Source organism: Marmota marmota, unplaced genomic scaffold, assembly GCF_001458135.2.
Source record: "Marmota marmota marmota unplaced genomic scaffold, marMar, whole genome shotgun sequence".
In the NCBI taxonomy this organism is placed as follows: Eukaryota; Metazoa; Chordata; class Mammalia; order Rodentia; family Sciuridae; genus Marmota; species Marmota marmota.
This window is the reverse complement of record NW_025999968.1, coordinates 5,797,013-5,824,695: the sequence shown is the minus strand read 5'-3', so window position 1 is coordinate 5,824,695 and position 27,683 is coordinate 5,797,013. Positions and strand designations below refer to the sequence as shown.

General features: G+C 34.1%; 1 protein-coding gene across 5 annotated transcripts in view; it reads left to right on the top strand.

Annotated features, from left to right (window-relative positions):
* The window catches only part of Gramd1c (GRAM domain containing 1C), a 93,344-nt gene extending 66,240 nt beyond the window's left edge, over positions 1–27,104 (top strand). For 3 of the 5 annotated variants that reach the window (XM_048803286.1, XM_048803287.1, XM_015478498.2), the window contains 10 exons: positions 1,693–1,855; positions 8,847–8,984; positions 13,782–13,900; positions 15,292–15,434; positions 16,189–16,292; positions 17,596–17,772; positions 18,788–18,839; positions 20,683–20,793; positions 21,033–21,138; positions 25,674–27,104. In XM_048803286.1, coding sequence (XP_048659243.1) covers positions 1,693–1,855; positions 8,847–8,984; positions 13,782–13,900; positions 15,292–15,434; positions 16,189–16,292; positions 17,596–17,772; positions 18,788–18,839; positions 20,683–20,793; positions 21,033–21,138; positions 25,674–25,754 — 1,194 coding nt within the window. In that variant the 3' untranslated portion in view covers positions 25,755–27,104. Of the gene's footprint in view, positions 1–1,692; positions 1,856–8,846; positions 8,985–13,781; positions 13,901–15,291; positions 15,435–16,188; positions 16,293–17,595; positions 17,773–18,787; positions 18,840–20,682; positions 20,794–21,032; positions 21,139–23,228; positions 24,966–25,673 lie in introns of those variants that run through there. The other 2 variants (XM_048803289.1, XM_048803290.1) reach the window with 2 other exon arrangements.
* The last annotated feature ends 579 nt before the right edge of the window (positions 27,105–27,683 follow it).

Below are 27,683 nucleotides of genomic sequence, written 5' to 3'. Positions count from 1 at the left end.
GCCCTGACGCGGGGGCCGGTGCAGGCAGCCAACGGTCGCCGAGACGCGCGGGCAGCGGCTGGCGGGTCTGGACCTCTGCGCTGCGTGGCGGAGATTCGTCTAGCGCAGACTGTCCCTCCAAAAATCCTACCGATTCCCGGCGGATCTCTCTTTAGTGGAATTTTGCTAGGAGTTTCTCAGCAGGTCGTATCTAAGCGTATCCATGCGTCTCTCTGACCCCGTTGTTGAGGAGGTACTGAAAGCGCTGCCTCCCCTCTCGCCGCCATGTTCTCTCAAAACATGCTTTTTAAGTTATTAAAATTAACACTCTTTGTAAAACTTTTTGAAATGTAGAAGAATAAATGAAGAAATAAAAACTGTCTAAATGCCACCCACTGAAATAGTCACTGTTACTTTTCTTATATGTATCAATCTAAATCCGCCCTCCCCCCCCCATGGTGGGGATTGAACTCAGGGCTTCATGCATGCTAGGCAAGAACTCTACCACTAAGCTATATTTCAAGCCCTATCTATATTCTTTATAAGAAATATAATTTAATTAGCAACAAGAGGGGAAACATAAATGTGGAGTTAGAGAAACTTACTCTACTTAGCATATGTTAGAGCCCTGGTGCTGCTTAAGCATGCTGCTTTATAGTGTGGAACTCCCAAACACATCAGCTCTTGATTTTAGTAGTAATCTCTGCCTAAAGAATCTTTCCTCTGACTAGGGTAGTCTAATACTTTAGTAAATTGTGTCCTGTTCCCAGTTGTTGTTATGCTTCTGGGTGGCCAATGGAAACCTATATCCTCCCTAGAGTTGTTTTCCTGTTCAGTGTTGCTCAAGAATCTCCTGAGGCAGGAAGTCAAAGAATTGTGTATGTAGCTTTTGCTCTCTTTCATCTGTGTACACATAGATATTGCAAGGAAGTACTTTGCTGTACAGTTTATACAGTTTTATTTTTTTACACTGTCGTACTAAGCCTGATTGTAAAACTAGCCTATCTGAATATTAACATAGTAATTGTATTCATGCTTTAATGCTTAGCATTAGTTTACTGTAGAAATGACACGTCTTTATCAAACCATCCCCAAAGGTATAGATAGTATCATATATTGAATATATTTTAATGCTTAGGCTCTTAACAGTAAAGCCAATTGTGTGCTTTTGAGTTTGCTATGAAATTAATTTCCCTTTGAATCTTGTCTTCCCCACTGTACTCTTATGTGACTTTTATCTCTCTATTTTCTTTCCCCTTTCTGCTTTAGTTACTGGTTTTGAGAGGTAGGTGAATTCTCTTCCTTGAGATGATGGGGCAGACATTGGCTGGGGAAAGTAGTGGGTTTGGTTATTCTCCTTTGTTCATTCTAAAAAACTGATTATTGCATTATTTTTGCTCTTTGTCCCTTTCCCTTCTGCTTACTTATTTCACATGACATTAACTTTATGTGAGTTCTTTTATATAAATTTGTTGTTTATTACTGTGTAAGAAGATGACTTCAGGAAGGCATGTATTATTTGCTGACATTTCATGGGCCCACATTTAGCAGCCTTGGAAATGTGATTGATTCAACCCTAATAAACAAAATGCTACAAATATTTTTCAAAGAGCAGTATTTGAAAACATCTTTAATAATCTTTAAATAAAAGTTCTCACTGTAAAATCTAGGCTTAAAATTTGTTTTTTACTAACTGTGTTATATGCCTTTTAGGCATTAGGGAAAGAGGAGCCTGAAAGTGAGAAACAGATCCAAAAGAGTCCTTTACTAACTTCAGAAAAGAGGTTAAATAGAATGCCATCAAAATCGCTGTATTTGAACAAAAATGAATATCTTTCTCTGGAAAAAAGCAGCACTTCAGATTCTGTTGATGAAGGTAAAGAATTTCTGGAAATTTTTTAAAAAATTGAAAGTAAGTCTTAATGTTTATCTTTGTATTAGGTGTCTGCAGATTGAGAATTTGGTTTTGTTAGATGAAGTCTTGCCCTATAAAGAATCTTAAAAGAAATGAAAGTTTATAGAAAACAGGAGAAAGCCTACTAAATCTAACCCATCTGCACTATTTTCAAAGCCTGGAATTTGAAAATATCCATTATATTTAGCTTTTAAAATCCCAACCATTGAATAAGTACCAATGGAAAAGCAAATCTGTTAATAAAAATCTGCATGCCCACTCCCACATACCAGGCAGGGTAAAATGCTCACATTTTATAGGTGGAGTGATCTATTGGTTTATCTAGGTAACTGTTAGGGAAAGTAAGACCTAGATGGGTTCAGTCTAAAATTAAGCTGCCAGTTCACTATATATAGCTGGAATTAAGTGACCAGGTCTCTTAGGTTAATGCTCTTTTTACTTTATCCAGTACTTCCAAAATTATTGTTTCTTTTCCTCCTTTTTCTTTAAAAAAGATACCTTAGCAAAGGTGTATAATTATGAAAGCAAGTATTTGTGGTAGGGGCACATTCTGAAATGGATATTAATTTAGTTTATTGAGTAGCTTCCCAAAGGTAATAAAGAATATCAAAATTTCTAACAAGGAAACTTTTTAAAAAATATTACTCATTGTATTACTCAGAAGAATATTCTACTTTTGAATGTGGAAGATAAAATCTTTTGATTGAGTAATGGGGTGAGTTTTTTAAAGCAGGCACATGGACAGTTCATAATTTCTTCTGAATTTGGTATGTATTTACTATAGCCAATTTCCATTCATTCAATTTCAATTTGTTTTTAAATGAACATTCTACAGTTGAAATTTATTACCAAAACAAATGATAAATAATGTTCCACATGGCATTAAAAAGCAACTTACTTAGTTTTAGAAGGCCAACAGAGATTTAATTTAATTCTAATATAATGATGAATAATAATGAAAATTACAAACCAGAGACCTTCTGAATCTCAGAAGTATTATATTCCAGATGGCATTTTAAATACATGTTTAGTATTTTAATCCTTGCATACATGGGGTCTCTAGTGGCTCAACAAACAGCCATCTTTCTTGACCACCCTTGTTGTTACAAAATTGGGAAAGAAAACAAAAAGCAAGTCTTATAGAGGCCAAAATATCACTTCTAATAGTAATAGTGGCAAAGTTAGAGGATGAAGATGTGTGACAAAGGTACTTGGGCTGCTGATTGAGCTGATGAATGAGATAGACTTACCCATCAGTCACCATGTTTGACCTCTTCCCAATCTAGAAGGGAAGATCATCCCTATAGGAGTATTAACCTCGGTGGGCACTTAAGGCCTAGAAGAAAGGACAGAGGTGTGACAGGCCTGCCAGTACAACCCTTGCATACTTACTAAGATTGACTTAATCAGATTGGGCTGCCCTAACAAAATACCACAGCCTGTGTGGCTTAAACAACAGAAATGTATTTTCTTATTATTCTGGAGGATAGAAATCCTTGATTAAGGTGAGGATTCTCTGGGCTTGTAGATAGCTACCTTCTTGCTATGTCCTCACATGTCTTTTCCTCACCTTCTCACAAAGGGGAAGAAAGGTAGGAAGAGATGGAGCAGGGAGAGAGGAAGGGGGAGGCAGGCAAAAGTTGAGAATATCATAAGTATAAAAAGTGGTTGTTTAAAAGAAACTTTATAGCAAATTGTGTTCTCTGTACTTTATGTTAGAACCCACAACCTGGGGCTTGTCATACTTATTAAGTAAGTATTTTCAGGAATCTTTTTTAAAAATTATAAGATCATTGACATTGAAGTCATTGCAGTGGGAGTCATTGGTAAGGAGGTAGGGTAGTGAGTGCTTTATCAGTGCTTTGGTATGCAGCAGGGCAGGAATTAGTTACACCCTGCCTGACTGAATCAAGCTTTAGAAGATCTACTCTGGCACCCAGTGGCCAAATAGGTAAGTGACACCAAAATAAGGATTTATTTATTTGTCTGTCTACCTCTCACCTGTAGTTTTATAAGAATGGTCCTTGAAAAAGTAATTTCATTATTGAGTTCCTATTAAATTAACATTAATGATAAATTTATACAGGGGACAACATAAACTCATAAAAGCTGTGCATATAACCATGAGTAAAGAATAATAGTGGTATATTTTCTGCATTATATATGAACACTGATCACATTTTTTTCCTTGCTCCTTCCCCTTCAAAGACTGTTCAGCTTTACAGCAATAAAAACTTAACACGTAACACCCTCTGTTTGTGGCAGTTTTCCTTAAGGTGTGTGGCATAATGACTTCTTCTTATTAGATTATCATTAGGTAACAATTCTGGACTCCTGCTGCTTTCCTCAGATGGGTTCCAAAATCATGTCAGATGTATCAAATGGGTATAATAATCAATCTAGTTTTCATTTTCTTAAAATTGTAAAGTTATATAGACACTTGAAGTAAGGGAATTGGGGAGAAAATGGGAAAGGCCAGAAGTAGTAAACCATCTCAAGAGACCTGGAGATGTGTGTGTGATTGAGAGGGAGCTGAATGGGTGACAGATCACTTTAAACCAAAAATAATTTTGTTTAAATGATAGTGTTTTCATCTATTTTTGTGACCAGGCTGAGTGAGAAAATGACAATATTTTTTCACCTTTTCTGTTCCCCACATGCTATAATTTTGGAGAGTGGGGGCCCTAAACTATTTTGATATAGACACTCCACTATTTTGATACAGAGACTCTATTTTTATATAGAGACCCATGTATTCCTGACAGGACTTAACAAATCAGAGCATCATGAAATGTCTCATGAGGGAACTGCTGAAACTTTTGGCCCCAATCTTTGATGAGGAATTTAAGTGGAACACAGATAGAGAAATTTTGACTAGAATCTGCTTGGGCTAACATCTACTTTAATGATCTTCCTCTGTGCTAAGCAGTTTAGAATACAACAAGATTGAAGGGTGTCCTTTTTCTAGCTATTTCTATCCTTTCAGAACTGGGCTCCCTCCACCTAGCTCCTAAACAAAATAAGCATTGTGTTTAATATGTTAAATCATATTTCTATTTTTAAACTTTGATATGATTTATAGAATAAGCTACAGAATTTCTTCATCTATTTAAAGGATCATTGTGGATAGACTTTCTCTAGCCAGGGGAAGTTGGGAAGGAGTTTAAAAGATGCTGGGAGTTTCCTGGGAAATGAAGATGAGCTGTTGCATGTGTCAAGAACAAAGAAATGTCATGGTGACAGGACGCTTATGCAGAGAATGGAAGCTACAACTCAAGCAAAGATTAGGTTGTGAGGACAACACAAAAGGATAGCAAAATTGAAATCCATGACCCATAACTGACAGAAAAAGATGAATTAGAGGCAAAGCCAAGCAAAGAGTAACAGGAATTGAAATTTTGGATAATGCTTATTAATTACTAAAGTCAAAGACAAGTAGACTCTGGCAAAAGCCAGAGAAAAAGCCACATGATAAGCTAGCATATCAGTGAAGCAGCCCTGAGCTTAAACCAGGTAACCCAACAGTTACCTGAGTTGGATTTTTTAAAAATATTTTTTAGTTGTAGATGGACACAATACCTTTTTTATTTATCTTTACATGGTGCTGAGGATTAAACCCAGGGCTTCACACATGCTAAGTGAGCGCTCTCCACTGAGCCACAACCCCAGCCTGTGAATTGGATTTTTGAACAACACATTCAATTGAACTTAGTTTTCAGGTGTAAGGAATACCTGAATCAAGAAGATAGCAGGTCACTAGTTTTTAGAAAATGGAGGATATAACTGATTTCGGGTCCTTAGTTACTAAATTAAGCTTCAATCAACTGCTTTTTTTTTTTTTTTTTTTTTTTTTTTACATACCTACCTACTACATTTTTAAAGTACCATCAAAAAACTGCCAGCATATATTTTCAGTTTCATTTATGTTCATGCATTTCTCCTATATTTATTTGTCTCACTTTACATACTCTCCACTGGCTGCTTTTAAACTGATATGTTTAAAATACCATTTCTTCTTTATTGGCCATAGTAACCTTCTACTGAATGGAGCAATACCCCCTCTAGCTTAATATATTATATCAATACTATTGGCGATGTTATTCAGATAGGAGACTTTGAAGTATATGAATTTCATAAATGGATAATCCCATGTGGAAATAATTTATTTCATTTACTTACTCCTTTGAATAAATTTACATACAAAATAGTTGGTTGTTCATTCCTTATAGTCATACAACAAATTATATTTTTATTAATAGTAATTCAGAATCTGTTGTCTAAAAATAGGATTTAAAAGAAATATGAAATATTGTATTGAGTCAGACACAGTGGTGCACACCTGTAATCCCAGCAACTCAGGAGACTGAGGCAGGAGCATGACAAATTCAAGGCCAGCCTCAGCAACATATTGAGATTCTGTCTGAGAATAATTATTTTTTAAAAAGGGATGGGAATGTATGTAGCTCAGTGGCAGAGTGTCCCTGGGTTCAATTCCCAGTACTGAAATATGCATGAGTGCAATTTTCCCCTTTTACAGATGAATAAGAGGCTTACATTTTTGGTGCTGGGATTGAATCTAGGGTCTCACACATACTAGGCAAGTGTTCTACATCCCTAGCCCCAAGAAATTTATTTTTGAAAAGTTATAGTCCCAGGGATCCTTAGAAGAATAGCTGATTCTAAGAATAGAGAAAATTGAAGATGAGCTTGGAGCACATTGTGGTGCCAGAAAGTAAGGAAGTGGGAGAGGGTGGACATGTCAAAAAAATACAGGCACCAACCTGAAGGAGCTCCTAATGACCAAATCAAATAGTTAAATAATTTGAGGAACAAAATAAATAGTGACAGTATTAGATTATAACCTAAAAAATAAAGTAACTTCACTAGTCCAATGGAATGTAGTGTTTTGGATTATATTCTTATACAGAAAAAGGACATTACTGGAAGGGGGATAAATCATAGTTTAATTAATTATATATCTCAAAATAAAATAAGAAGATTTTTTAGAGGTTACAAATTCAAAAGTCCTAGATACAAAAATAGAACCTAAGATATTTCTAGCATTTTCTGTATTAATTTATGCATTCAAAAATACAGTTCTTATATGTCAAACACTGAATGTAAAAGTTTAAAACTGACATTATCCCAACTTGCATGGATCATATAGTCAAGTACAGGAGAGATATAGTAAGCAAGTGAATAAGACACCAAAAGTTTAATTACAAATAAGGATAGGTTCTGTGAAGAAATGGCAGGATCAATAGAATTATCTCTAGTTTGCTTTTTTGTGTATTTGAGTTATTTTTTGCATGAACAAATAATACTTCTATGTGGGCAAAAGCTGTTTTGCAAGCCTAATTGGGGAGTTACTTCATAAAACCTCAGCGGATTGCCTAATTTTAGTGATTTGTTCCTATACCAAAAAAGCTATTATTTGAAATTGAAGTGAATCATTTTTTCTGACATACAGTATTATTGCAGGGTGAAGATAAGTCAATATCTACCGTGTGTCCCTAAGTTCTTTGCACTTGTAACAAAATAGAGAGGTACAAATCATTTAATAAGGTAAAAATAGTGATAGTTGGAGCTGAAACTAGAGCTACGGGAGTTTTTTTCTGATTCATAGGCCATTGCCTTTCATTTAAATGGACTAGTTCCCATGGATTAATATTGACATGTGCTTTGCACAGGTAATTCTCAGAGCTTGATTTCTGAAATATGGGGAGCTTTTGTCATAATTTTTATTTTGTATTGATGGAGCATAACCCTTGAAATAAGAAGTAATACCTATCTTTAAATGATTAAACTTTCACGTTGGATTCCTTTTCACCTTTTTCTTTATTATACAGAGTTCTTATACCTATCTGTCTTTTTCTTTTTGATTCTTTGAAGTAAAATGCTTTCTGGCAGCCTAAAATAAAGGTTATGCTTGTGTGCTCTAGAGCTGAAGTGGGTTCAGTTCCCAAACCAGTCACTGACACTGGTTTGTCAGTGGAGCCCTGACACTTCTCTCTATGTGTCCATTTCCTCATTCGTAAAATAGAAATGATGATGATGATACCACTTTTTTCGGAGGAATGCAGTGAGAGGTACTTAGTACCTCTGACACATGGAAAATATTATGTAAATATGGGCCATTTTTATCTAATGTTTCCAGGGAGCATGAGAAGAGATGAACAAATATAACTTTCTTTACTTGCTAGTTTTCAACATCGTCATTAGTTCTTAGAAAAAAAAAATGTGTTCCATTGGGCATTGTTTGGCTTTGAAGAGTATTTTTCAGAGGGTATACCTATTCTTTTAATGTGTGGTATTGGTATTATTGTGAATATAGTGATCCTTGTCTTGGGGGAGTTAGCAGTCAGGTTGTATCATTCAGGCTGACAAGCTAGTGAGCATAGCAGATATTATAGCCATTGATGACTAAATATTTACTGAATGTATGAGTATGGAAAGATAGGACCTGCTAATGGCTGTGTGTCTCAATATTGTTTTTTTAATATTTATTTTTTAGCTGCAGTTGGACATAATACCTTTATTTATTTATTTTTATGTGGTGCTGAGGATCGAACCCAGGGCCTCACATGTGCTAGGCAAGCGCTCTACCGCTGCACCACAACCCCAGCCCTCAATATTGTTTTAATCACTTATGAAATATTCTTTTGAGTATCAAGAGTTTGATATCATTCCAGTAAAATATTCCTATATTTTCTAGATTTTAATAATTGAAATATTTGATTATATGTAGTCAACTATACATACTTATGTTTACATAAATATATATAGTGCATACATATTATTCTATTTGGAGTTTTGATAGTGTACTAGAATGCAATGATCATTGTAATCACATTTAAAAAACATTTTGTGCCCAAAAGAATATACCCATACATACACTCATTGAAATTACCTTTTCTTAACTTCTCTTTGGTGTATATTTTTGTTTTTCTAGAAGATTTTCCTGAGAAAGATCTTCGAGGAAGACTTTATATCAATCGAGTTTTTCATATCAGTGCTGAGAGGATGTTTGAATTGCTCTTCACTAGTTCACGCTTTATGCAGAGATTTTCCAGTTCTAGAAATATAATAGGTTGGTCCTTGTATTCTTTCCTAATGATAAATTTATTATCCTTAGAATGTTTAGCATATATAAACTGATTTATGATATCAGGGGAAAATATTAGATCTGCTTTAATTATTTTGGTGATATATAAACTAGTTTTTAAATGTTGGGTTAAATTCACACGTGAATGGTTTAATTGTTTAACTAGACAGATGCTACTTAAAATAAATTCAAACCCTTTAAAAACTAAAACTATATTTATTCATTTATGTATCTATTCAATTGGGATGAATCTAGTTCAAAAGCATCCACTGTGGAACAACTGGATTCTGGTAGAATATAAACTAGAACAACCACTTTCCAAATGGTTTGCTAATGTTTGTTAAAGCTATGAATTCTCTAACTCAGAGATTCCACTCCTTAGGTGTACACCCCTGAGAAATGGGCACATGAGTTCTCTGAATGACATCTGCTGTAATGTTCACAGTAGCTTTATTTATAATAGTCCAAACTCAGAACCTTCCAAATATCCATCAATAATAAAATATATAAATTCCAAAGCTTCCATAGAATAATACTATATACTAATGAAAACAATGGCAAACTATAGTATGAAGGAACCTCAAACACAGTGTTAAGCTAAGAAACCAGGTACAAAAGAACACATGGTATATAATTTCTTTATATAAAGTTTAAAAACAGACAAAATAAACTTATAAAGTCGACATAGTGATTTCAGTTGTGGAGAGTCAGTGGGTAAAGACTGGGAGGAAGCTTTTGGGATATTGGTAGAAATTTTATATCTTAGTCTGAGTGGGGCACATGTATATCTTTCCTTTGTGAAAAGCATGGACCTATGTATTTGAGATTATAGTCTGTAGTATATTTTAGTGAAAAAAAATAAAGCTTTTTAGGAATTTGGAAGGATTTCAATGATCAAGGTAAATATCTCGAATATCTTATAGTTTAAAAATGAATATAACCTAAACATTTCCAGATACTTTACTAACTTTGGGAGTAAGTGGTTTAGTTTGCTATATAGAATTAGAATGTAGCAGCATCAGAGATTGACGTAAGGTAAGTTGCTTATGAGAAAGTTATTGTATAATCAATTTAAATAAAATTTTTAATCTATGGATTTTATTTACCACTAAATGTTATTCCTTTATTTGAAACTTTTATGTAAACATAATTATATATTCATAGATGATATTATCAATATTGTTTCTACATATAAAAATCAATTTTTTCTTATACACAGTAGAATAGCAAAGATATTTCTAATTGATAGATATTTACTCTTGTGATTATATTGATTCATGGTTTTAATAAATCACTTTCTTTTGTTTTTAAAAATGTGTTTTTTTTTAAAGTGTGGCTTATTGGAGAGTTATAAATTTTCCTCTTCACTCAGTATCTTATATTTAACTTATTATCTCTCTTCGGAATTTATTTTATATTTTAATGTTATTCATTTCTACTTGGAGAAGTAGAAGACTCAGATTTATTATTTCCCTTAATTTTCTAAGTGATGCCTATTGACATTGCACTGCCATTTTTTTATGGCTGAAAAACCCCAAAAGGGACTAGCATGTTTATTCCATGCTTTATACTAAATGAAGTTCAGGTTTTGAAACATAATTACATTTGTTGTCTGATATCATACCTGGCTTCAATATGGATGACTATATCTGCTATCTGATGTTATAAATGGCTTTGGAAGCAAAGATTTCTACATAATCACAATCTGAACAATTATAGGCACAGTGCAAGATTATAGGGAAAAACTTTCCCTCAAAAGACAATTTGCACATGGCTGCAAAACATACTGCTGTCCTTGGAACCTTTTACCTGGTAATCAAATTGTATTTCTTAATTATGAGTTTCAAAGGCATCTTTTAAAAATGTAAAAATTTAGTATTTTTGTGTAATTGACTATTGTGGGTTAAGTCTAATTCCAGCATTGAAATGGTCACTACTGGATATCTTTAAAAAAATCAAGGAGTTTTTAAGTGGATCTTCTATTTAATCTTAATTTACAGTTGTGTGACACTACCTGTAATTAAAAACTCAGCTTTCAGTACTTTTATACAAATTTTTCATTTTGAAAATGTAAAAGAATTTGCATGTATAATAACATCCATATACCCTCTACCTAGATTTATCAATTTTAAAAATTATGATAAAATATACATAAGACCCATTTTTAAGTGTACAGTTCAGAGGCATTTAGTACATTCATATTGTTGCAGAAACGTTATCACCATTCATTTTCAGAACTTCATTATCCCAAACAAGCTCTGAACCTATTAAATAATAACTTTCTGTTTTTCCTTTCCCTTTGTTCCTGGTGACCTCCATTATATTTTCTGTCTCTGAGTTTAGCTACTCTAGGTACCTTGTGTAAGTAGAATCATACAATATTTGTCCTTAAATGATGGGCTTATTACACTTAGCATGCCTTCAAGGTTTATTCATCCATGTTGTAGCATGTGTCAGAATTTTATAACTTTTTAAGGCAGAATAACATTCCATTGTACGCATATACAGTAGTACATTCTGTTTATTCATTCATCTGCTAATGACATTTGGTCATTTACATTTTTTGGCTACTATGAATAATGCTGCTGTGAATACTGATGTATAAATACCTGTTCAAGTCCCTGCCTTCAGTTCTTTTGGGTATATACTTACAAGTGGAGTTGTTACATCATAAGATAACTCTATGTTTAATTTTTTGAGAAAGAGCACGCTGTTTTCCATAATAATCATACCATTTTCCATTCCCACCAGTAGTGGACAGAGGTTCTGGTTTCTCCACATCCTCACCAACACTTGTTATTTTCTATTTTTTAAAAATAATAAGGATCCTGTGCTCTCTATGTGTAATCAGAATTGTAATGCATTCCACTGTCATATATAAATAAAAAAGAAAAAATAATAAGGATCCTAATGGGTGTTAAGTTTCACCAGTTTAAATATTTAAATTAAAAATTTAAAGTGTTTGTTCTACAATCCCTGCTCTGTACTTTATTACTTTAACTCAGTATATCAGATGACTCATGTGTCCTTTTGTACACTATTGCCACTTTTCTTATAATTTCATTCTAGTATTTTTTTATATTATCATGAACTTTATTTAGATATTGGAGGACTTATTTCTAATATGATGTTAATTATGTGATGTCTGGCAAATGATATTTAGTACATCTTGTTGGTAACATTGTTAAAAATGCAAACATAACATACAGGGGAAAATAGATATTTTTCTTTTATCCTTGTTTATTGTTTTATTGAATAGTATGCAATTTAAATATCAGAAATCAATGATATATTTCAATTTTGATATGCAATTGATTATTCATGTCATTTTCCTGAAATAGGCTGACATGACCAAAGCAATTTTCCGAAACAGTATTTTAGAATTAATTGTATATCTTCTTTTATGAACACCCAAATAAATCCTTTTTTTCAGCAAATCCTGGATAAAGATTTTATGGTTCATGATATTGCCTTTTTAATTTAGGTATAAGGTTTTGCCAGATACTCAAGAAGCAGCTTCATGGTCCATAATTAAATCCCTAGGCCTAGCTGTATAAAAGAAATTAAGTAAAATTGACTATATCGTAAATCTTTGCTTCATTTTTTTTATGATGGATAATAGGTTAGATAAAGGCTCCTAAACTTTAGAATGCTGGTGAATAGCAGCAAAACATACTGAGTTATTGCCCAAGTCCATTTGTCCTTGTGCCATCAGGTGTCAGGTCTTTGAATAGAGTCCATACTGCTTTTATCTGTATTTAACTAATTGTATGGTGCTGTAATCTAGAGCTACATTTCTCTTCAAAGTGTGTTTTCACTTACTGTGCTGTTCCTCAGTAAATAAAATAGAACTCTGACCAAGATCCTGTCAAAAATATGGAGATGTTCCCATAGCCCTGTTAATATAAAAAAGTTTATATAGAATGTAATCATTTTTTCATCCTATTGCCTTACCTTGATTGAAGATGTTGTAGACAGACTGCTAATATTCTGACTTCTCATGATGTTGACATGATTTCTTTACAAGTGGTTATCAAGGTCATATTGTTATATAAAAATAAATGTCTTCTAAAGTTTTGTCCTCAATGATAGTATATTGAAGTATTGTTCTGTTTGATAAGGTTGTTGCCATTACTTTTGTCCATAGGTACTGGGGACTTTAAAGAGAAGCTTATAGCTAAACCAACTTTTAATTTTATCTTCTAAAAAAAAGAAAAAGTGTATTAATAAGAAACCGTTTAGGAATAAGTAGATCAAGCACATGTATATGTAACATATAAGACTATCTAATGTTTAATCTCTTCTCCCCACCTTCCTTCCTTCCTTCCTTTTTTCTTTTTTTCTGGCATTGGGGTTGAATTCAGGGTATTCTACCACTGAGTTACATCCATAGACCTTTTTGTTTTGAGACAGGGTCTCACTAAGTTGACCAGGCTGGCCTTGAACTTGAAAAGTTCCTGTTTTAGTCTCCTGAGCAGCTGAGGTGACATGTGTGCTCCACCATGCCCAGCTAATTTCTTTTTCTTCAGCATTGAACATACATAATTATAAGGGGCTCAGGATTGGTCAAAAATAAAAATTTAGGGCTGATGGTTATAGCTCAGTGGTAGAGTGCTTGTTTAACATGTGCTAGCCCCTAAGTTTGGTCTCCCACACTGTAGGAAAAAATGCAAAAGCAAACCATTTTTTAAAAACTAATTCTAAAATAATACTTTTGATTCTATTTAAAGTCATGCACTTAAAATTTCTAGAGCTAACATGTTTTATGTTTCCCATGACTAGATGTAGTGTCTACTCCTTGGACTGTAGAATCTGGAGGTGATCAACTGAGAAACATGACCTACACTATAGTCCTTAATAATCCACTTACTAGAAAGTGCACTGCTGCCACTGAAAAGCAGGTATGCCTATCCTGTCAGTATTCTGAAAGAATCGTGTGTGTGATGAGAGGTAGTCACCAATTTACAAGATAATTTCAACAAAAAAATGGAGGAAAAAAAAAGGAAGGGGGACTGTTGGAGGTTACAAGAGATTTACCAGGCATATAAACCATATTAATCCAAACTTAATTAAATAAACTACCTGTTAAAAAGAATTACTAACTTGTTATACATAATAATGGCACTGTAGCTGTGTTTTAAGGAACACACTATTTTTAAAAGAAATATATCAGTATGTGTGTGTGTGTGTGTGTGTGTAAAAGAGATATGCTGAGATATTTATGAATGAAAGTATATTGATGCCTGAGATTCTTTTAAAACTAATCTAGCCAGGCAAAAAAATGGTGGTAGAAGGAGGGAATGTGGGAGTTGGGTACAGATAAAAAAAATTGGGCAGTAGATAATGTTATTAAAGTTGGTTGATGAGCTCATGAGGGCTCATTATACTTCATTTCTTCTACTGTGTTAACAATTTTTCATAATAAAATATTTTAAAAAGAGCACTTCTAAAATCCAACTTGCAGAATCATGTCAAAACTTAGTACCAAATAACTAGATGGCTATTGTGAAACATGGGAAAGAAACCAAACATAAGCTATTTAATGACCAGTTTGGCACTATCTTGGAGTAATCAATACTGTAATCAATAATGACAGTATTGGCAACTTGTGTTTAAGTGTAATGTACCTGTTTTGTAAATACCCATTATAATCTATGCTTTTGCAGTTTTGTTCATTACCTTTTAAATTTTTTTAAATATTGTCAAACATATAAGAAAAGTTTGGTATTTTTGTATCAGGGAATCTTTAATAACCTTGGAAACCTCATTTTCCCCTCTTAGAGGATAGGTAGAAAAGATATGGTTAAAATGAGGAAGGTTTATCTGACAGCCACTTTAAATCTGGTATAACAAAAGCAGATTTTTTGGTTGCCTTTTGCTATTTGGGTGAAGGGTGGCTTGGTTAAACTTTGATAAATTTTGTATTATTTTTGATGAATTTTTGTATTATTCAGTTGATTTTTGAATGTCCTCCAATGCAAAGATTTAAAACTTCTTATAAACTAAGAAACATTCAAGAGATTATATGGTTCCTTTCCCCTCCTCATGCCTAAAATAAAAAATTAATTGTATAGTGAAATGACAGTGGGACATTAAATCTATTTCTGTGGGCCCCTTCTCACTTCATAGATGTCACAGTCAACGTGGAGGTTCTTCTAGCTTGGTATATAGATTTCTCATGTCTTTTGTAACTTCTGGGAAGGAATTCTAGTATATACGTTCTAAATTGCCAAAAAACTTATAAAATTGTTAAAATGTACATGCCAACATTTTTAAAATCTTATTTTGGCAGACACTGTATAAAGAAAGTCGAGAAGCACAATTTTATTTAATAGATTCAGAAGTACTGACACATGATGTCCCCTACCATGATTACTTCTATACACTGAACAGATACTGTATCATCCCATCTTCAAAACAGAAATGCAGGCTAAGGTGAGCTATCATCAATGAGTGTATAGTCAGAGTAGGCTAAATTATGCTCTGGTAACATTTTAACCCTGAATTTTTAGGTTTATACAATGAAGCTTTATTTCTTGCTTAAATTATATATCCTCAGAGATCAGAAGAGGGGTGGGGCTCTTTACCCAAGACTCCAATTGATAACAGCTTTAACATCCTACCACACAATCCATAAGTGTCATTTCAGTTGCTATAGAAAGAGAAAGCTATCGAATTGAGCTCACAGTCCATTGCCCTGAACTCATCCCATGACCTTATTTTAGGGCAGGGGGGCTGGGAGTTCTGGGGGAGCAGATGGCGAGCAGTAACTGGCTGCAGTGGGAAGTGAGGATTGGTGCATTGAAGTGTGATGAGCTATCATATGCCTGGCCTAGTCCTAGTTAATGTGGTTACTCTTAACAAATATGTGACCACTAGAAATTTCATACAAGGCATGAAGAAAATTTAGCATTTATTTAGAGCCATGATTGCTGTATCAGTAAGAAAAATTCAGGATTAGAGAAAGGAAAGAAATATAATAGCAAGTATTTAAAAGGAGAATTTGATGAAATTATTAACAATTCAGTAGTTTTTTGAAGGCATTATTAGTGAACAAATTTTCTTTTAAAATCTTAATGACTTTGAATCCTTTTGGCTTTCCACTGAATATAATCTTTCATTTAATTATAATATTAATATAACTATAGTATGACCTTAAATAAATATTTTTTCCTTCTTATCCTATTAGAGTTTCCACAGATTTGAAATACAGAAAACAACCATGGGGACTTGTCAAATCTTTAATTGAAAAGAATTCCTGGAGTTCTTTGGAGCAGTATTTTAAACAGCTTGGTTTGTAAAGTTTTTGATGCATCTATTTCTGTAAAGGTAGCACTTATTAATAAGATAAATTGCTTCTTCATTTGGATTCATAGCAGGAGACAATAGATGATGGTGGGAATGATTCACTAAAGTGGTTCAAAATCCCCTACTTGCTCTATCTCTTATGGGATTTCAAAACTTCAGATTTTTAATGGTCTATCAAACACTTACATAATGTTTATTAATGCCAGAAATATAATAAAATTTTTTGTACTTTATAAATACTAACTCATTTCATACTCATCCAGCCCTGCAAATAGGAATGATTATGCTTTTCCACTTTAGTATAGAGGAAAGTGAAACATGGTATGGTTAAGTGACTTGTCCAGTATTATACAGTGAAGAGCTATCACAACCCCTGCCTCTGCAAGGAACCAAGAAAGATGAATACAGAGAGAGGATTATGTGATCAGGTCACAGATATATCCTGTGCTCTCTAAGATCTTGGAAAGTCCTTAGGCCCACAACTTTCTTCTTTGTGGAAGGTTTCCTGGACTTGTGGAGGCCCACTTAGCAATGGTGTTATATACATGTATAGATTTGGTGGAGGTAGGTACTAAGGAGTGACTGGGGAAGTGATACAGCTATTCTGTTTGGATGTTTTTAAATATATACATATGTGAATGTAATTTTAATTGAGGAAAAACTGGAGGTCATTCATTTCATAGTATCATTTAGTTTTGTTGATTATTTTCCTGGCCTTATTCTCTTTGACTATTTCATTAGTAAACTTCTCATCAGAAGCAGAGAAAATAAAACTCAAAAATTATTTTGGTCACTGAATAATGAGCTAATTTAAAAAATCTTGTGAAGGAAAAGGTTGAAAGAAATAACAAAAATGAGGATTTCAGCTTGTGTAGATTTTTTTTTTTACTTGTGCTTCCTTTCTTGCAAACCCTCATTGAAAATTAAAACTATTATATGCTAGTCCTTCCTTTGAGGTTGACAAGTATCTTAGCCTATTTTGGAGATTTTTCTAATGATCCATTGTAAGTGGGTGGCCTGTTGTTTCCATAACTGAAACCATTACATTAATATTTAATATAGCACATGGCAAATTGGCATTGATGATCCCATCATTTATTAATACACATTCTTCCTAGAAAAATAAAACCTCATTATGGGGTCATCATACTCTCTAAAGCTTTTCATTAAGAATAAAGTTTGAATCTAGGCCATAAGAATCTAACAGATAGTTAAATCTTTAAAAAACCCTACTATCTTAGAGTTGAGAAGGTTTCCCTGTATTTAAAGATTTTGTTTTCCTTCTTAGAATCAGATTTGTTAATGGAAGAATCTTCGTTAAATCAATCTATTGAAGACCCTGGAAAACTTAGCTGCCTGCGGAGGAGAAGGCGAACTTTCAACCGAACAGCAGAAACAGTTCCTAAGCTTTCTTCTCAGCATTCTTCTGGAGTTATGGGCTTAGAGACCAAAGGAGATGTTACAGGTAGCTGTTGTTGGTGAACAGATGAAGGACTTTAGCTCAGTTATAGAAAGCAGAAGGTCTCCCTTGTTTGTATGTCAGGATGTCTGTCTTTCTTCCCTATCATTTTGATAATGTTTATCACACTCTTGAGATCCTTAAAGATAACAAATACTAAAGCATAAAGGAGCAGTTATTAAAATGGCAGGCATATGGCCAAAAGTATTCTATTTAGCCCACACAGCATTTTAAAAATTGGACATTTTTATACAAAAACTCAGATCTGACAACCCTTCACAGCAGCAGTTGGTTAGAGCTTCCTCCTTGCTGCCCCTTCAGATGCGTGTGTTCCTCTGCTGGCCACAGTCCCACCACAATAGCTTGTCCTGTCTTCTGGATCACTTCACTCATTTGATTTCTATCTTTGAGAAGACTGTTCTTATGTACTGTCAGGGCCAGTTTAGGAAAGTTTCAAAGATGGAATTGACTTTTATTATCCCCACTCTCAATTTTGAAGACATTTTGCTGCTTCTGCCTTCTCAGCATTATAAAATTGTCATACCTCTCATTCTCCTACATTATCAAATCCTCTTTAGGCTTATACCTTAGTGTGAATGTTTAACACTATTTAAGATTAATGGCTCTTTAATTTTGGAATTTAAAAGTGTAGGCAACAGTGAATAGATGAGAATGATTTTTTTAAAAGGAAGGAAGCTCTGTACATAAATCCAGCTCACATATTATTTTTTTAGTACTTAGCTGTATATCACACATGCTGTAATGAATTGCTTAATTTTAGAGTAAATTAATTTGTAATATACCCCAAATTTGAAGGATTGATGTAGGTTTTTCTTTGTAGATTTTTTTCTGCCTTACATAGGATACAAGAAATCAAAAAAGAGGCACAGGGAAACTACCCTAAATCACTTTATCTTATAACTTTTAAAATTTCTTTTTCAATTTTCAAATGAACATTAAATTTTTATCAGTTGTAATCACAATCTTCACTCTAATGCAGCCTTTTTCTTGTGATCTTCAGGAAAGAAAATGAACACCTGTAACACTGCTCTTATTGTGGTGATGAGTATTTTGTAAGTATTTGTTGTGAACGCGCATTTTATTTGTGTCTTCATTTACTTTTAACTAGTTTCCCAAAGAATTTGGATGCATTTGTATATTATTGGGTTGAAATTACTACTATTTGACCAATGTTGGCCTACAAACCCAGCAATTTTATAGGTTTCAGTATGTAGTTTTTGATGTATGATTTTCATAGTAGTTAAATTTGGAGGAATACAAGTATGTATTTCAAAAACATTTTTAAAAATTTTTAAACAAATCAGATCCATTTCTACTATTATGGGTTTTTATGGGAAATTCCATAAACTTCAAAGGAATACTTATGTGTACATGCTGGTAAAGTCTCAATGATACTATTTTACTCTATTTGATTAGGTCAGTAGTTCTTACCATATACTGTGTTTAAGAATCACTTGGGGAGTTAGCTACAATGTGAATTTCTTGGCCCCAGTCCCAGAGATTGATTGGGTAGATCTCTACTAGGGATCAATAATCAGTATTTTAAAGCACACTCCACAGGTTATTCCAACACAAGTAATCTGAGCATCACATAGTGATGTGTTTATGTATATATGCGTGTGCGTGCGTGTGTTTGTGTATGCATTTGAATCTCAGGGTACACTCTAGGAATCTACTTAACCATTTATATTTAGAGAACTAATATCTACATGGGTCTATATGAATCTTGAGATAGTCCTTTAAATTGATTGAATTGGTTCTGACTCAGTGATACACTCTGGGTGATAATTTTTTGGAATGAAGCTTTTATATTAATTATTTTTCTTATTATAGATTTCAAATCAGTAAATATTGTTATTCCTTTGAGTTTTATAAAATGCTATCATATTTTGCTTAAATTGACTTTCTATGACAATAATGAATGGCAGATATTATCAATGTTAGTTTGCATTACTTTGCAGAAAATTTATAGTCAAATATTGAAATATTGATCCCTATATAATTTCAATGCCATAATAATTTTATAGATTTATTTTCTTGCTACCTTTAAATTTCTTTTTCTTAAATCATTTTCTTGAAGGGTAAAGGTGAATTATTTTTTATTTTTTATTTTTGTGGTGCTGAGGATCTACCACTGAACTATATCACAAACTTCCATTATATATTTTTAATGTCAAGTCATTGCTTTAACAGAAAAAAAAGTAGATATGGTGTCATCTATATATTTGCATATATGTGTAATAAGATATGTATTCATTCACTTGAAAGGTTGCTATGAATACCAATACATTAAGTATATTTAACACATAACATTTTATATTCGACAACATTATTGTATACTGGGTATTTGATACTTCCTTTTTCCAGGATGAACAAGAGGAAAGTTTTGCTAAATGGTAATTGTTTGTTTAGTTTTTCTTTTTGGTTCCACTGGGAATAAAGAGATAGATCATTATCCACCTAAGATCAGCTGCATATCGATCTTCATTTCCTTTTTTAAAATGCAGCATTATGGGTGTATAATTGCTTAAGCCAAAGTACCCAAAAATAGATCCTGAAAGCTTACCTGGTAGATTTCTAAGCTGGTGGTCACATATCAATACTGGCTGGGATTCCAAGCAGAGAGGAGAGATGTCAGATACAATCCCAACCTGTGAGTTGGAGTTATTTAAAGACTTTTATTGTTACTCTAGTTACCCTCCATCTTTTTTTTCCCAATGTTCACTTAATATTTAAAAGTAATTATTTAACACAATAAAATAGGGATGATTTATTTAAGTGATTAGCAAATAGTCTTAGAAATACACATTTTTTGAGGCTTTTGCATATATATTGTGTACTAGCAATGCTTGAGGTATAAGTATGGATTAACCAGGTATGGTTTGTTCTGTTTAGTTTGCTGTTGCTAGTTTTGTTGAATGTGACACTGTTTCTGAAGCTGTCAAAGGTAGAATATGCTGCTCAGTCCTTTTACCGTCTCCACCTCCGAGAAGAGAAATCTTTAAAGTAAGTGTCATCCCACTCCCCAGCCTGTTTTCACCATATTATTTCAGCAGTTCTTTAGTTGTAGAAAAATCTAATTCCAGTCTTAAAAATTCTGGTCTCCTCATTACCCTGTAGTCATAATTAGCTTTGTTTGTTTGTTTACTTTTGTATTTTGTTTGCAATGTATGGGGCACCGACAATTTTTGGAAATGAAAGTTCAGAAGCTATTCTCTTGATTTGGGATGTTATTTTTCTTTCAGTTTAGCCTCTGATATTGTCTCAAGAACTGAAAACATTAAAAAGAACAAAGATCAGGCTCATCATTTAAAAGGAGTACTCCGAGATTCCATAGTGATGCTTGAACAGGTAGGCAAATGTCTGTACCAAAGTACTTAATACCTTCATACCAGTGTGAAGCAGTTGCTGTGGTTATGAGAGAATATTTCCTATACTATAATTTGAGGAAAATTTCTGCATTATACATATTATGTATGTAGCCATTGTGTTATTCTTGCAAAACTGGGAACATAGTATACACATTGTTGAGTATCCTCTTTTTAAAATTAGTAATAGATTTTGAAAATGTTTGTATATATCAGTATGTATATATCTATCTACTTCGTTCTTTTTATGCTTAAAATTAAATTTTTATAGAAGTGGTAGCTCCTATATACACTCTTCATTATTTTTCTTTTATGTATGAATGATATATCTTAGTGATACTTCTGTGTCACCATATAAAGCACTTCCTGTTCTTTTAATAGCTGCATAGGGTTGAACTGTATAAATGTGACATAATTATTTTACCAGTTTTTCATTAAAGTGAATACTTAGGTAATTTCATTATTTTGTTATTGTCCTCTCTTGAACATGGTCTCACCAGTATGTGCTAGTTAGTTCTATGAACTAGACTTAGAATTTCCTTTGAAAAGTGAAGATTAATATTTCCATTATGACTATAACACACTCACTTTTCAAAATTAAAAAATAGAGAGTATTACAAGAGAATATATAGTTTTAACATTCAGATACAATTACTGTTAATAGTTCATTTCCTTCTGTCCCTTTCTTTTTTAAAAAAATATTTATTTTTTAGTTATAAGTGGACACAATATCTTTATTTTATTTTTATGTGGTGCTGAGGATCAAACCTGGTGCCTCATGCATGGTAGGCGAACACTCTACCTCTAAGCCACAACCACAGCCCCTTCTCTTTCTTCTATGTATATATATGTATTTTTTTAAGAATATTCAATTATAGTTCTTGGACTTTCATGTGGGCACTAAGGTTACAGCTTCAACTTGGTGCTTCTCAGATATGCTGTACCTACAGTTCCTTAGTGACTTTCCTCCCACCCTCAGCAAGGACAGATGGTGTTCACTTTTCCCCTTGCCCTCTCCTCCCATTTTCCCTCTCAACTGATGACTGTACCATATGGAGAAAAGAGAAACTTTCCCTCTTCCTTCGATAATCAATCTATAAATCATCCTATCCTTGCACCCCCATTCTCTTCTTGACTAATTTTAGAAACACTCCTCCACCTGTGGGAGGTAAAGTTCCAGTGTGTGTTAGTGGGTGACTTCATCCATCACTTCTCTAGCTTCTCCACACCTTCCTTCATTCGTTCCCTTGTTATCTTACTACTGAGGATTGAAACCAGGGGCACTCTACCACAGAGCTATAACTCCAGACCTTTATACTGAAACAATGTCTTGCTAATCCTCCTGCTTCAGCCTCCTGAGTAGCTGGGATTACCTCTCCATTTTCATTCTCCCTCATCAAATAGATCTTGACCATCAGCACTTAACTCTGCTCTGTTATCTTCTACATTAACAAACCTGCTTTACCCACATTTGTTTTCTACCCCTTTGTATCTACTTCTTTTCATGGTCAGGCACTTTGGCTGTCATACTTTATATTTCATTTTTCAATTTTTATTTTCATCAAAAATCACTTCACATAAAGAATTAACTTGTTCTACAAGGCTTATTCAGAAAAGTGGCAATCTCAGTACTCTTTCCCCCATTTCTTTCCTGAAGTTCATATGTAACTCTTTCAGTTCACTCTTTTGCTTACATCCGTATTTGTCAACAACCACGTATTGTTAATTCTTGATTTTTTTCAGTTTTAGACATTATCTTTTGACTTTCTTTTATGGAAAACAAGGTTTTGGTTTTCTTTCCTACCTCCCACCCACCATACATACATTTCAGATTCCTATTATCTTTCCAGTGAAGTTATAATTTTGGTTAGAACAATACTCAGTATTTGCTGTTTTGACCAAGTTTGCTATTCCAAGATGAGAGCCATAAAATTAAACCATAACTACCTTCTCTATGCTTTTTATTATCCTTAAAGTTCTTATTATAGTTGATTAGTTTATCAGTATTACTTATAAGCATTTCATCTCCTAATTCTGTTTACAGATCTCTTCTCAAAATCTTTATTTACTCAGGTATTCTACTGATGGAGCCTTCTGACTAACTCTAGTCAGGTCTGGTGATCCTGTATATGGTGTGCAGCTGTCCTCCTGGGGATTTCTGTTGTCTGTCTCCTAGCTTTCCATGTCCCATGTTTTCCTTTCTTGGCTTTTTTTCTTTTTCTTTTTGCTGTGCTAGAGACTGAACCCAGGGCCTTGTGCCTGCTAGGCAAGTGCTCTGTGGCTGAGCTGTATCCCCAGGCCCTGCATTCTCCTTTTAATGGAGCACATTCTCTAGTAGTGCCTCTGAAAGGTGTGGCACATAGAGTGGCACAAGCCTGGCCTATAATCCCAACTCCTTGGGAGGCTGAGACAGGAGGATATCAAATTTGATGCCAACCTGAAAATTTAGTGAGACCCTATCTCAAAATTTTAAAAAAGGGTTGGAAATATAGCTCAGTGATGACTGCCCCTGTGTTTAATCCCCACTAAAAAAGAAGGAAAAGAAAAAAACAAGAAAGGAGGAAGAAAATCCCTTTATTGTACTTTTAGTAGGGTTTGAAGAGGGTGCAAGTAGAATGTATGCATTTTCTCTCCCTGTTATTCCCTTTATGGATATTGTTTGAGATAAGGTTTTCTGTGATCTTTAGCATGTAAAAATTATGTCTTTTTAAAGTCTTCATCTTATAAAGTGTCAGCACTATTTGAAACTGACCACACCTTTCTTGAAATATAGCTAATCTTGCCTTCTTTAAGACCATAAAAAGCTTCATTGTGACATAATTCAAGTAATATAAATTCGCCCTTTTAAAGAATGTTTATTATATTCACAAGTCTGTATAACTATCACCACCATCTAATTCCTAAGTATTGTCATCACCCCCAAAGAAAACCTTGTACACATTAGCAGTCACCCCCCTGGCACACACCAATCTGTTTTCATTACTATGGGTTTGCCTATTTGGGACATTTCATATAAATGGCTTATATAAGATGTGTTATTTTCTGTCTTCTTTCAGTTAGAATAATGTAAAGCTACTTTTTGTTGGTCAAAACCAACTCTTATACTCACTTCTTCCTGGCCCAAATGCTTTAGAGCTCTGTGATAGATTCTCTTTCCTTCTCCATTACTTTCCCTTTAGGTGTTCTCATCTACTCCCCTAACTTTAAATAATCACATTAGCTTCTGACTCCTTCCTTACTGTCTTGTGCTGCTATGACAAAATACCTGAGACTGGATAGTTTATAAATAACAGAACTTTCTCACAGTTCCATAAGCTGAGAAATTCAAGATAAAGGAATAGGCAGGTTCAGTGTCTGAGGGTTATTGCTCATAAATGGTGCCATCTAAGTGTAAGGACCTAGTTTCCTTCAGCCCTTTTATAAGAGCACTACTCTGAAGGCAGAGTCTTCACGACCTAATCACCCTCTAAAGACAACATCTGTTAATATTGTTGCTTTGGGGATTAAGTTTTAACATGAATTTTGGAGGTGATATAGTCAAGCTGCAGCAAACCCAAAATCTGTATTTCCTACTCTGACCCCCTTTCCTGAGCTTTACCCTAACGACTTAATGGGCATTGCAAATCAATCAGAACAAAACTCAATTCCCTTCTAGTGAACCTCATTTCAGAAAATACTATTTTCCTCTAATTACTCATGTTAAAAATGTGATAAAGTAGGGCTGAAGATATAACTTAGTGATATAGTGCTTATGTAAGCAAGCCCCAGCACCACAAAAATAAATAAATAAAATGTCTAAGTTTATACTTATGTGACTATTCATTTTAGTAACCCTCACTAGTCTGTAAGCTCCATGAAGGTGGGGAGCCATTTTATTTATACTCAGTCTTAGAATAGTGATCAGCATGTAATAGATAAGCAATAAATATTTGTGGAATGAATGAGTGAATACAAGAAAGAATAAGACATAATTCTTCGTCCCAAGTTGTTTATAATTTTATTAGAGAAATCAACATCCATGTGTATTGTTAAAGACTAAGAAAAGTATAAAATTCAGCATCAGAGTGTTAAGTAGTAAAGGTATTATTCTGGGGGTTTAGAAGCAACATGACTAAGGAAAACCACAGAGACAGAGGGTATGTATAAGTTTTAGATGTGCGAACAGGAACATGAACATAATAGTAAGGAACAGCCCATCAGTGGAACTTAAATTGTGTAGGAATAGTGAAGAGACCAGTCCAATTTCAGAAACCATTTAAGAAAATGAGCCTTTCACTCGGGATAATTTGATTAATGGACATATTGGAAAGTAGAATATAAAGTAGTAGGAAAAAATGCAGTACTCCAGCTGATGAGGGGAACTGTGTAGCAAACAGCAGATATCCTAAAGAATTGAGTGTGTTATATTCAGTTTTTATTTGTATAAACAAAACTCTATTGAATTTAATTGTAAAGTTTTGGCATAAAATAATCAAAGAATTTTAAAAATCTGACTTTGAAAATTAATTTTGTTTGCAGCTGAAGAGCTCACTCATTATGCTTCAGAAAACCTTCGATCTACTAAATAAGAACAAAACTGGCATGGCCGTCAAAAGCTAGTGATCTATGGATTGAAACTGTAGAAATACTTGGAACTAATAGAAAACCTTGGGAAGAAAGTCAGAGGATGAAGGATTTTCATTGTCATATGAACATTTCCACGTTTTCATATTATTTGGATTCCTAATATGAAATTCTTTTTAATAACATTTATTTGATAATTATTCTCTGATGGCCTTATAAATTTATCCTTTCATTTCCTAAAACATGTTTTTAAGCTGTGAACTTCTTCAGTGAACCATGAAATATATTCTGGAATTGAAATGCTGTGATTAAAAAAAAAGAGAAAAGCAAACACTCTGAATTGAATGGTACAGCCTCTTTTCTACACTGAGGCTTGGAAGTTTGATGCTTTAAATTTATCTGTTAGCACAGAACCAATAAGTGTCCAGTAGACTGCTTTCACAGTTGAGATATGCTTAAGAGACTAAAGAAGATAATATAAGAAACCTCTAAATCATTACTAATATTAAAGGATCAGTTTTCAGGCATACAGGACATTTCTGATTTTGTGTAAAATATTACAATATCTCCATTTATTTGGCATGCAAATTCAGTGGTCAAACCTTTGAATGTGCATGTTGATGGTTATTATCAGAAAGGTTCCTTAGCCATGTTGTATCTTTATGAAAGAGTTATTTTTTATTAAGGTAGCAGAGGTGAGATTATCTTGCCTCTTTATGCATCAAATGGCATAAGAGGCAATTTAGGAAAAGGAAATATGTAGGACACAAATGCTCAAAATGAAGAGCCATCCCCTGGGTTTAAAAAACTAGATGATGTTAAAATCTGGGCATTTAATGACAGATCAAATGCATACTTGAACTAAGCTTGGGTTCAGCTTAGCAGTCTTTCATGGAGGAAGTGACTTGTCTGGTTGAAAATAATCTGTGTATTACCATTCAGTAGCCACTTATGGCTTCTGTGTGTTTGGTAGAGGGAGGGGCTTATTTTAGTTGTAAGTTATAAACCAGACACAAAATTTAGCTCTTTAATAAAATACTTCTGGAGCATTTATGTCCCAATACAACTTAACTGACTGAAGCTGTTAGACAATCTTGGGCTCTTCCATAAAAAGTTTTTAGGCATTTATGTCAATACAAGTAATTCGTGAAAATAAGGACTTCGTGAGTTTACTTGAAATCAGACATTTTTCCAGGAGGTAGGAAAAGTTTGGGAAGTCATTTGACAAACAATATTTTGATGGTTGCTTTAAAACGTATACTTTAATAACATACCTCAAAGAAGATTACCAAAGTTGCTTTATAAATTAAGACTATAAAGTCAAAATTTAATTCATAAAATTTGAACCTGCTATGTAAACTGAAAATAAATAAAACCTGAAATGTCTGAGTTGTAATTTTTCTTCATTTTCTGTTTAAAAACAAAAGCAAAACATCTAGAATGCCCGATGTAGTGAAAACGTATACATGGGCCAACACTCTTAAAAAAATTCAGTGCAAAACAAAACCCAAGAGGTCTCTTATCTCAGGGTAATTTTATATCAAATACTCAGACTACTGGAACAGAAGTACTGGAGAGGCCTGCTGGTCGAATGCAGACTGCTGGCCACAAATCATGAGAATGAACAAGTTGGATAAATCAACAGATCTGGGAGCAGCGATGGGCCTTTAAGGGAAGGTCCCGGAATATGGGGGAGGTACCTCGGTAACATTTGCGCTGCTCGCCCCCAATGCCTGTTGCCGGCGTCAGAAAGAAGGCTGCCGGACCCACGGTCTCACGTAGTTCGGAAATCCTCTGGGTTCCCAGTATTTCCGTCTCCGCACCCCGTCCACACCCCGAAGGTTCGGGAGGCTGCCCTGCCGACGCTCCGCCCGCAGGCAGCCGTGGTGCTCGGGCGCGCGGGGTTACCTTGTCCGCCCCGCGCCTCTGCCGCTCGGACGGGCTCCGGGAACCAGCCCTCTGGTC